We start from the raw sequence: 12,498 nt of genomic DNA on the forward strand, positions 1-12,498 counted from the left end.
AACATAACTCAAACTGATTTAGATCAAAGCAAACTTAAATAAAATGTCCCTCTGCTTCTTTACAGGAGGTAGAAAAAAAAAGAAAGAAAAAGAAAAAAAAGAAAAGCTCTGTATATCTGGTGCCTGTATTCCTGTTCTTTCATATTACAGCAGTAAGTCTCCTCTTTCAGGTCACGTCTTCCGCATAAAAGTGCTAAACTAATGCCGCTTAATGACAAATTAATGTCCATGAATAAAAAATACACCTCTAATAGCACAGAGTAATTTGCCATTACAATATCATCATTGGACATGCCCCTGGTTTAATACGATGTATTTAATTCATAACTTAATGAGTGATATATAAAAAGAGAGAGATGAACCCTGCAATTACATTTATGCGAGTCTGTCACCTTATTTGTAAAACCTTAGAGTCATTTACATTCAAATTAGAACAAATGAGTGATTTCACAAAGTGCAGTGATAAATGACCATTGCTGCACAACACAGACCTGTATTTCCTGTGAAAACATTAACAGTTTCCTATTATTTGTTAAAAATTACAATGCATATTGCCCAGTGTTGTGTGAATAATGACTTTTTTACTGATTAGGTCAGAAGACTAATACGGAATAAAAATAAATAATTTTTCTTTTCATTTTTTCTGATTTTAGCTTTAATTCATCTGCTCTGCTGTTATGGACAAACACTGCCACCTACTGCCCACAGCTGGATARTAAAAGTCCCTGACTGCCTTGTTTTAACTCAAGTTCAGTCATTTGACCTTTCAGTTTTCATCTCTTATAATAAAACAAATTTTGCTACCAGACTGATAACTATGCATGTCGCCAATGGCACTAGCTGATAAGGGTAGCTGCACTACTCAATTACAAATAATGCAATTTTTTGTGCATGCACCTAAATTGCCCTGGTTGGTAAAGAAAATTAATAGCTAAAGACATGGGGAGGGGWAGTGGAGAGACATAAAACATCAGTATTGATCAGATGGTAATAAAACTGGGGAAGAATTTTGTACACTAAGCATTCTGGGATTCGCCAGCCTCTGTTTACAGCTTTATAAAAATAGTTGAGAAKGATCCCAGAAGCAGGGATCCTTCAGGGGGTAAGGGACAGAAAAGTCACCTAAGTAGGCCGCACTGCCTCGAGAGACAATACAAGAAATTAGGAAACAGTGAAAAAACACAGGTTCTTTGTTATTTTTAAGACAACATYTAACACGCAAAACCAGAAGGTCCCTGGCCACAATTGCAACTCACTGTCATAACAACTAACAGTCCAGGAGCAGAATCCGTGACTAGAGCACAGCTAAAGAGCAGCAAGTGGATTACAGTAGCAACAGGATTAAAAGGGACTGGGTACACTACTTGCCTCATTGACACCAACTGAAATATGGGGGGGGGGTTCTTTCTTTCTTTTTCTTTTTTTTTTTTTTTTTGAGTTCTGGAAATTCTAGTTGGAATTGTCAGTATTGCATTCACATTTTATGTACATATATCTCTCTGTATGAGGTGTGTCTGTACATGTTAAGGGAGAGAAGAGGCAAATTTGCAGTTACTTTTAAGTTTTGTACAAGAGCTTTCCACAAGAGCTCTCCTAATGACTGTCAATAATTCAGTGACTCAACAGCTGACAAAACATGCTCCCTCAAGAAACAGTGGCCTAAGCATAGCAACAACTGGTTGCATAACACTAAAAATAGGGAAGTGTGAAAAGCATTGATGTGTCCTTTATACGAGAAGGTCACTGTTTCCACCACTGTTTAAAGTTGGCAGACTCAAGTTTTATGGTGGTGGCTTTATAAAACACCACTCTAATTTCATGTGGGTATGGGGGAGGTGTTAACATAAAAACAAAGAATTTAGTATTAGTTAAAGAAAAAAAAATTGGTTGCTAGATGACCTTTAGATTTTTTTCTAGTAGTTTAATTTGCTCTATATGAAAACCCAGGAGCTAAATTCCCAACTGAGCTGGGGCTTCCAGCAATACAAAGGTGATGCTCTCAATCTCTAGTGCAAGAATTAATTCATCTCTGAAGAGTGTATCTTAGCGAAGGTTGGAAGAGTGTTCTTGGCACAGCTCCACACGGAGAAGRTACGTTTAGGAAGAATTAATAGCTTATAAAGCTCTGGCTCTATCACACACATAGACCATACACACTCTTTTTCATACCACAGGCAGGCTCATTTATAGCTTCTTCCTTTAAAAACAGAAACAAATATAATTTGATATGTAAACAAACTCAAACAGTTTTAAAYTAGTGGAAGGAAAGACCCAACTATTCATTCTTCACCATGAAGAAAAATTTTCTTTAGCCCAGATTGACCAACAGGGTAGGTTAAAAATCAAATGCCCATTATTCAAGATGATTTGCCTGCTTCAGCAACTGTTACCAATAATCATTCCGGAAGGTTTTACTTTATAATTTAAGAGTTGGTTAATTTAATCTAATTCAGACATTCCAGGCTTGATCATACTCACTGTCTGCTTTTGTGTACAAGGATCCAGAGCATATAGTACAGAGGAGCCTCCAAGAAAATTCCAGCTGCCTGCTACTGTATAGTGCTCTGCTTTTTTCAGTCTCTTAATCATTCGCTGACCTGCTCTTTTCAACTTAAGTTAGCCCTTTTTAAAATATCACTGCCATTACCAGCAACTGGGCAGATGCACCTGTGGGAGAGCCCTACCCACCCTCCTACCCAAGGGGTAATCTATTGCATTATCCTTTAGCAGAGAACTTAGAGCAGTTGAAACAAAAGGAAAAATTGACATTGAACTTATAMCATCGAGCTAAAAATATTTATGATCCCAAGAGCAATTTTTAAGTCAAGGGAACTTTAACAGCAGTCAGAATCACTACAGTTGTCTATGATTCTTGTTGCTCCTCCCTAAGAGAGGAAATAAAATGCTGGAGATCAAGGACAGTCAACAAACAACGTCTAGTACGGCTGTGTAGAACATGAAAATATGCAACTATCTAACCCATAAATATAACATAAATGGTGTCTCAGACTGTGTCCAGTATGTAAACTGCCTTTGTTCTTAACAAAGWACTCCTGATCTGGCCACTAGAGAGTTAAAGGGTTAAATGGTTACAACCATGCCATGTTCTTCCTCTCAGACTGAAACTCGGGTTGCTTCAGACAATTCTGCTACCTCTAAACCCCTAACCCACATCTACAGCCTGTCACCTTGAATGTTATTGAGGAGGCGTACAGAACTCCAGGGGAGACAACAAAGACTAAACCTCAGGTAATACAAAAAAAGTCATTTAGCTTTAAGCTGTCAAACATGTGCAGTCTTAAGTCCCGGATCTCTGAATGACAGGGGAAAATCAGATTCTGGTTTTAAAAACTAAACTCACATACAACTGATACTGATCTGAAGAAGCAAATTATTAAAAAAAACCCAGAACATCAAAAAACCCCACCCACAACCACATCCATACGCTCAACAGCATTCTCTCCTTATAAAGGCATATGATCTTAGATTGCTGAAATTATTTGCAGTTTTAGGCCGTCTTTGCTATTGAATACACAAAGAGCTGATGCAGACAAAAACCCCCACCTTCTTTCATCTCCAATTAGTTACAAAACTCAGACTTCCGAAACAAACATTTGTATGTTCTGAATAGATCTTCTAAAACATTATCTTCTGTAAGAATAAAGTCACGTATCCTTCAGTAAAACTTCACGAGCTTTAAAGTGCAACATAGGTCATCACAAACACACTGCCTAACAACAAGCCCTCTACAGCTCTATTTAWGAAATCCATTCTCAGGTCTCCACCTACACATTCAAAGCCTTCCACTGGCTTTTTCTTTCTTCTTTAATGGCAGACATTGGCATTAAATAACAACCGTGTTCTATTGCTAAATAGAACATAAGGCTACAGGTTAAATTTTTTAAAAGAAATCAAGATATTTAGGTAACCCATTCGCATTAAATTTCAGTAAACATCTACCTGTTGGTTACCGCTCTCTGCAGACAAAACTGACAACCAAATGCTGTATGTGTAACCATGGGCCTTAGGCACATTCAAGATATTCAAAGCTCATGTCTTCAGCTTAGCTTTCCCATATCTATACAGGACCAATACAGCTAAGAACAATCAACCTGTCTAACTGTTTAGTCTGAGAAGAATATGCAAGATTTCAATGTTTAAAGTACCTGAGAATTATGGTGACATTATGTTATGACTTGTCAATATGCATATATCTTAACTAACATCAACATTCTTAAAAAAATAAARTTTCTCTCTATGAGACAAGCTGAAAACACAAACCCCAAACAGCAGAAGCTAGAGAGTAATGCCAATTAAAGATACAGCACAGCAGGAGTGGGAAGTCTGCACAATCTGAGTCTGGAATTATTGCCTAGCAGAAGGAATGGGATCCTTACGGGTGTGATCAGTGGCACAAAGTCCACCTGCAGGCCAGTCACTAAYAGTCACCCCCAAGGGTCCATTCTGGGACTAACACTGTTTAACTTCTTTAATGGACGATGGGACTGAATACACCCTCAGTTCACAGATGATACAAACCTGGGAGGAGTGATACATCAGAAGGCCGTGCTGCATTGCAGCAAAAGACCTGCGGGTCCTGGTGGACAAGCTGAACATGGACCAGTGACAAGCCTTCATGGACAAAAAAGGCTAATGGTATTCTCCCCTGTACTAGGCAGAGAGTTACTGGCATGTGGAAGGCGGCGAGCCTTCACCTCTCCTCAGCACTGCTGAGCCCACATCTGAAATTCTGCATCCAWTTCCAGGCTCCTGAACACAAGACAGACAGAGATCTCCTAGAGTGAGTCCAACGAAGGGCCACCAAGATGATTAAATGACTGGAGCATTCTCATATGAGGAAAGAATGAGACCGTTTGACTTAGAAAAGGGAGTGGTGGTGTGGGGAAACTTCTCAAAGTTTATAAATATTTGATAGAATGATGTAAAAAGGATGGATTCAGACTCTTTTCAATGATAGGATGAGAGGTAATAAGCACAAACTGAAACACAAGAAATTCCACTTGAACATAAAGAAAGCACTGGATGGTTGAACACCTGAACAAGCTTTCCAGAGAGGGTATAGGGTCTCCATCCTTGGAGATGCTCAAAATGCAACTGGTTTTGCTCATGGTCCTGGGCAACCTGCTCTAGGTGATCCTCCCATGTGCAAGAAGGTTGAGGTAGCTGCTCCCAGAGGTCCCTTCCAATCCTGACTATTCTGTGATTAGATACTACAGAGTATTTGACAGTAACATTTTACACTCATTGAATGAGAAAACATATTTAGTAAACCAGCAGTGCTGTCAAAAGCCTCAATTCTGTCATGCTATCAAAAATTTCTCAGATATGGATATTACCTAATTGAGGGGGGTAGGGTTGGAGGGAGGAAGAAAGTTCCTCTCTTGTTTTCTTCTGTCTAGCCTTTGATCAAAAACTCTTGGTAAAAATGCCATATTCATGATTCAATTTGTTATAGAAATTTTTCTGAGGTTTATCAAGAAATTAAATAAGCTGTTCTAAGCTGGTTAGTCTACAAGAACCAGAATTTATCTTAAAGTCAAGTCAACATTTTGTTTATTCTAGTACAACTGAGAGAAAATTCCTTAAAGATTAGTGAATATAAAAGTCAGCCTTGGTTGGAAATGAATCAGCCCTTGGTGGACTGCAAATCATCTTCAACAAGATAAATTAGATGAATTAGGTCAGTACAGTCTTCTTTGGTACCTCACAGATTACAAATATGCCTTGAAATAAACATGGGCCAAGCATATCCCATTTGTAGCCAAAAAGAATCTTTACTGGTATCTACAGAATACCAGATGGGCCCAGAAAAAAGTGTTAGGAAGAGATGAAACAAGTCTTGAATGCCAGAAGATGACAGACTTTTAGAATATCTAGGGAGAAAGAAGAGGAGCTATAACAAGCTCTAACAATAAGAATGGCACTTTTATTCAGGCAAAGCAAAGGCAAAGTCCAACCCCTCAAAATAAAGAAATCCTAACAAGTAAAAACTCTGCTTCATCATTACACAACAATAATAAATGACAGTTAGATCCTACATATAGTGTTTCCCGAGATTATGCTTAGTCAAGCTAAGCTCATGAGATACCAACCACTCAGAACATCAAGACAAACAATTCACTGTTATACTAAAGAATCTTGGACTCAAAAACAACATTATGAAGAAGAAAATGGCTAAGCATTATTCTCTCTCCCAGCCTCTCGATCTACAGCAGGTGAGGTCAGGTGTGACAAGATACCCCAGTTCCCAATTATAGCAGTGATTAAGGGTTTTCAGGAAGCCTTCTTTAACTACTCTGATTTTGCTTTTAGATAGTAGTAATATAAAGCAATAGATATTAGAACATAAATGGATATTATACAATTATTTTGGATCCTAGAAGATATCACAGTCTATTTACACACAGCTTGTTGTTAATCTCTGCTAAAAAGACCTACATGACTACCCAAATTTGATTACTTGCATGGACTGCAACTCTGCAGAAGAAACAGGCAGATAAATTCTTTCTCTGGTCTATTCAAACTGCAAATTTGTCCATAGATATCCTTTCCTGGCATTGAACTTGGTAAATACACACAGTGAGAAGAGTAAAATAGAGATCAGAACCTGAGATGAGGTAAACTGCAGTCATCCTACGGATGTCCCTGCTGGTTCAATACCTTGCAATGAAACCCTGATTCAAAAATACCTTACAGAACTACCTCTGCTCTCTGTCTTCCAACACATATTCTCTCCCTTATTCCCTACCTCCACCATTATAGATCTTGAGTTTAAGTCCCACTTCCTCTAGATTTTTACAGCAGTACAGTTCCAGTTACCTCTACAGTGGGACGCTACTGAGAGTGCAACAGAGTTCTTTCACATCATTTCAGAAACTACTTATGGACATTCACATCCAGGTTATTTTTGCTGGTCTGTAAGTAACAGAACAATCTGGCAGCAATGTCTGTTTGCTCAGTTTTTCAGTTCATTCATTGTCTATGCCTGACTATGGCTTTCACATTCACAGGCACTAGATCCAAAGCACAGTTAATTCTACAGCTGTCTTTCCACTGCCACAACTTCAGGATGAAAAGGCATTAAGATTGTGCAAAAGAGATAGAAGGCCTATTAATAAGAGAGGCTACTCAGTGCAGGTCAAAGGAGTAGTCAGTAAAGCACTTAAACTGGGCCTGTACCTGCTCATCTCTCAATTCTCCGAAGTCCCTCCTCACCAGCACTRGAGTACTCAGCTCCTTCCCTACTCCCTTAAGACTTCCTAGCTTCTTTATCACAATGGTCTCTCTGGTCCAATTTCTGGCAAAGAYAGGGAATGTAAGAGGCAGAAACATTCTCACACTGATTGATTTGCTGGGGGAATTAACCTTACTTTATGTCTATCAAAGCTGGATCCGTACTTTCCTCCTCACTCTATAGCCCTTTCCCATGCCTCCCTTAAAGCAACTGCCCATCTGACAACCAGTAGGCCAATTGGTTGTGTGTTACTTGGCATTTCTTATTTCTCCAACTGTTTATCCCACTCCATTTCATCTCCATTTTCTAATAATAATTCAGTCTTTCTTTACAGTCCCTGAAAACCAAACTGATACAAATTGCACAACTCTTACCAGTTCCTTTAATTTTCTAATCAATTTATAATAATGTACAAATTAGTATCACCTCACTGCCTGAACATACATTTTGAAGGCTTTCCTGAGGCTACACTCAAAAGAACAGACTCTTTCTCCATAAGACACAGAGTCTTTAAGTGCATTCTGAGGCTCTTAACACAAGATCCTGCATGCCTACGGTACTCAGTAGCTCAGTGTGCTGCCAAGTACGCTCAACAGACTGTTCAAAGGCAGTTATGCTGTTGGAAGGCAAGCACATATGGAGAGCACTGTGCTGACATGCACTTCCATGCCCAATTGTCAACTGTTGCAGAGATACAGCCAAAGTGCCCTATTTCAGAAACAATATTGAAAGATTACAAAGACAAGGAAACAGTTCTGTAGAACTGCTATTGTCACTTTTTTTTAAACAAAGCTTTTTACTGATGCACATCAAAGCTACCATCATGAGCCATTTCCTTCAGCCAAGCATAAAAAAAATACTGGATTCAGATTTTTGGCTTCAAAATGACAGCACTAATATTGTTATTAGCATTACGTGAATGAGGCCAGTTAAGGCACCACTGTAGTAAGTCCTACACATTGAGAGGTAATTGTGTCCTGGAATATGCATGAATATTATTTTGTATACACTTAAGCACCTTACTCACGATCACAACAGGGAACTGAAATGAATAAAATGGAATGGAATAGAAAGCATTTAGCACAAATTAATGCCCTATTGATGATATACCTAAAATTCAGGTCTTCTGATACACATTTTTTTTTCAATTTGATTAGACCACGTACTGTACTAAGGTTATCCTACTGAAATTAGGCTTAGAACATATGCTTACCATGTAAGAAATGGCTAATCATCAGGTAGAAAAGCCTCACCTGGATGAGATAGTGAGAACATAAACTGAGAAGCTCCAGCAGCTGCAAATGACTCCCAGCTGCTAGCACATCCTGTATCACCCCTGGCTCCAAGAGGATCTGTAAAGAAGAAAATGGAAGGTTTGTCATACAGAACTCAGAGAGCATTTGTAGAAAACACTACAGACCTTTGGTACTTCAGAGATTTAAGTCAACAAAAAGAACAGAAAGAGTAAAATTAAGCACATACAGATTTTTTTTGCAGGATGAGGACAGAGTTTTAGAAGTTCACCTGGATTGTTCAAAGGAATTTTAAGCAGATTGTTCTTTAAGAGTCCATGAACCACATTACTCCATCATTCTTTAAAATTAAATGCATGTTATTTATTTAAAAAAGATAACTTCTCAACATAACAGCACATTCTTCTGTTATCTATATGCCTGGATGTTTCCATATATATACTGATAAAGTGGGCCAAGAGAATTGACTCTGAAGTCTCTGGATTATTCACACTTTAAAATTACAGGAACACCCTTCCCATTCTGCATGGTACCATTACATAGTTTTCCTAACCACTAYCTTCATTTTACAGAGCAAGGTTGTGAAGGCATAGAGTGAGAATGCTGCTGGGAGAGTGCCAGAAAGGGCTTAAAAACCAAGACTGATTATCTTGACACTTTTGTTCGCATGAAACTCCTACTCATTTCAATTAAAATAATACACAGGCAGCTTCCAGGATAACTGCCCTCAGTTTCCAGCCTGCTGTCTTGAAGCCAGCTTATTAGGRAATCCCGCTCAGGACATCAGAAAATCTTTGAGGCCACAGATACTGGTTTATTTTTATCAGCAATCATACTACAAACTTCCAAAACTGGTATTATTTCAAGACAAATAGTGCAGCATCCATCAAAATTAGAAATGGATGAGAAATATTAATTCAGCAAAGATACTAAGCTTGCTGAATGTTTTATCCTTATTGCAAGTATTTTCCTTGGCAGATTTGGTTTCATACCACATGAGGTCAGTCTCTCACTGCTCCACAGGGAGGTAAAGCTTCTTTCAGGCCCACCAGCTCTCCCTCCCTCCCTCCCTCTCTCTCTCTTTTTTCTTTTTTTAAATATTGAACACAGTTTAGTTTAATCTCATAGCATTACATGTCTCAAATGCAGTGGAATAAGGAGAATGGCATAAAAAAGGATACACAAATTCATCTGCATCTTCTGTAGTCAAATTTTGAGGAAGTGAAAAAATAAGTACATATCTCTTCAAGCAAAAACAAAATTGTCTCCAACACAGCTGATCTTTTAGGAATAGGAAAGAAAGAAATCAACTATTATTTAAACCAAGAACTTATTTACATTAAGTTCTGGCAGTGTATGTCATACTTAATATGAATATACAGTAATTTGGAAAACCTTTAAGTTTGAAGTGAGCATACATGCAATTTATTTGTAGTACAGCAGTTCCTTTACTCAGCCAAAAAAGACATATAAGGATCTTAATGTAAATGAGAATCAGGCCCAGCATGATGTAGGTTTTCAGCTGATGCTGATTAGGTGGCTACACGTGATGAGGAGTATATTATTCAAGGGAAACTTGGAGAGGATTTCAGTTACCTTTGATACAAACATTTAAAGAACTGTGCAGCACTGTGAAGACCTTTTCAAGTGAGAATTCAAGGTCAGGCTGACAAAACAAACTGCTAATATTCTTCAGGGTCTCACTGCTTTAGACCTGTAATATTTATTATTCAGACATCATTTATATTGAGCAAGTTCTGTCATCTGGACTGATGTCACATTACTTATTAAATGCCAGCCACAGGCTTAATGTTGTTAAAGACATAATATAAAGAGAACTAGAAYCCTAAGCAGATTACAGTCTTGTGGACATAGATACAAGCTATATTTAGCTGTGAAATATTAATATATTTAAAGCTACAGCAATGCACTTACAAATAATATATCCTGAGCAGCATCACAAAATGAGAAGTAGGACAGAGGCAAGGAGGATCACTGCTTACTACCCAGAGGTGATTTGCACAAAGTCCAAAACAAAAGCTWATTTTAAGGTGGTATATACTTAGAAAAGCATAATGTTATTTTCCAACAGCTAGAACTTTTAGTTCTAACTAAAATAGCTAGAACTTCACAAAAATCAGTTATGGTATTAAAGAGGGTTTTTTCATTTCTTACAGGTTTCCTAGACCATGTAAGATGAGATTCTGCTGAGACAATAAATTCACCTTTGAGTTTCCCAAGAGAAAGAGGAAATTCTATTGTTCCTCTTCCCCAAGGCTTCACTTTAAATGGATTTGTCTGAATTTTTACTTAGTGCTCATATAGATAAAAATACTAACTCATCTGCACTAAATGTTCACCATCAGCAAACTGCATGATGGGGAAATCCACAAGAAAAAAAATACAAAAAGAGGAATACAATGAATAAAGAAGAAGAATATATTGCAAGCCTTTCCTCTATTGAACTTGGAGCAACCAGCAATTACTACAAAACCTCTTAACCTCTCTATATTAATGGAATTACTAGAACTCTTTTTTATCATCAGCACAGCTGTGTATATGCTACACAGGCTGTCTATGTGAATCTTAACACCAAATGCACATAAATACCACTTTAAATACACACCAAATACATACAGTGGCTGACTCTCCTCTATCTGACCATCAAAATAACAGCTCCGAGGTCTACAGAGTGACACCAATAGAGAATTAAGGAAAAAGAAACTAAAATCTACTTTGGATTCACACCTTCAAAATTAATCAAAAAGTATGAGTGCAAACACTAAAGGGAGAAATTTAATGCCTTTCCCTACTCCATCTCCAAACCAAAGATTTTGAGGCATTATTAAACATATAAGGGCAGAAGCTCAGATGACATTATATGGAACCATCAACTTCAGCCAACATTGCAATCTTCACTAGCAGAGGATTTGCCGTTGTGTAATATATTATCAGCTTGAGAGTGTTCTCTATGCTATTTTTATATTAAGATTAATTACATGCAATTTAGATATTGTATCTGGCAGCACATTGCTATCAGCCCTCTATTCAACCCTTATTCTGCAGGTTAATTTTCATTACGCTCTCAACTCTTCTCTGGCCTATGATGTTACCCAAGAATTACCCAAGAAAACCAGCTTAACTATTGTCTCCCTGTATACTTACTTTCCCAAATCTCTAGGCCTGAGGCACTGCACTTTTCTGAAACTGACCTCACTGGTCAAGTTATTTTCTCCTCCTCCATAACTACTTCAAGTTCATACAGAAATCTTATTCTTCAAGGTAGCCATTCTACCCTCCATCCCACGAATCTCCAAGAGAGTATGCATTAAATCTAGTTCACTTCGTCTGGTGGTGAGATCTGTAAAGCAAGGGACAGCAAGGAGACCAAAAGATTGGGTGCTTCATTGCAACAGAATGCTGAGTTCATAGCATTCAAAACGGTAGATTATATAATTTCTTAGATCCTCATTTCTTTGAGATATTATTTGATTCCATGTGCTTGCATCCATTTATTCTCAGTTGATATATATGAGGAAAGCTGCTCTACAWAAAAAGAAATGGAAATATCTTATTTGTAAATCAAATCTGAGCTTCTGAAGCACAATTCTGATGCAGAAAGAAAGAAAATTTATGRTCAGCTCCACGGTCACAGATACACAAGTCTCTGACCAGATGTCTGTACTCACCCGCTGGGCAGTTGTTCTAAAATACTTAYTTGTTCTCCGAGACCTCCCTTTTTYCCTTCCCTATTCACCCTGCATCCCCTCCAACACAGCACATCTTAGGGCCCTGAGTAAGTGGGGAAAAAGATTACTGAGATCACACATAACATCTTCCCTCTCTCCTTAATCAATTTTCATGCGGAGAATACTTAGCAACACAGCACATCTAGTAGGTATGAACAAAAGGGATTGARGATGAAACTCTTAATTGTCCTTGTTAACAAAGAAAATAACAGCCTGAGATGGAAGGTAAAGTCAATTACCA

At 37.9% G+C, this 12,498-nt stretch overlaps 1 protein-coding gene across 3 annotated transcripts in view; it reads right to left on the reverse strand.

The window, feature by feature from the left end:
* The window catches only part of KLHL32 (kelch like family member 32), a 116,125-nt gene that overhangs the window by 52,450 nt on the left and 51,177 nt on the right, over window positions 1-12,498 (reverse strand). For all 3 annotated transcript variants that reach the window (XM_085306952.1, XM_085306951.1, XM_085306953.1), the window contains one exon: window positions 8,509-8,607. In XM_085306952.1, the coding sequence (XP_085163078.1) occupies window positions 8,509-8,607 (99 nt within the window). The remainder of the gene's footprint in view (window positions 1-8,508; window positions 8,608-12,498) is intronic.

Source organism: Rhea americana, unplaced genomic scaffold, assembly GCF_003343005.1.
Source record: "Rhea americana isolate MKP2758 unplaced genomic scaffold, rheAme1 scaffold_25, whole genome shotgun sequence".
Lineage (NCBI taxonomy): Eukaryota > Metazoa > Chordata > Aves > Rheiformes > Rheidae > Rhea > Rhea americana.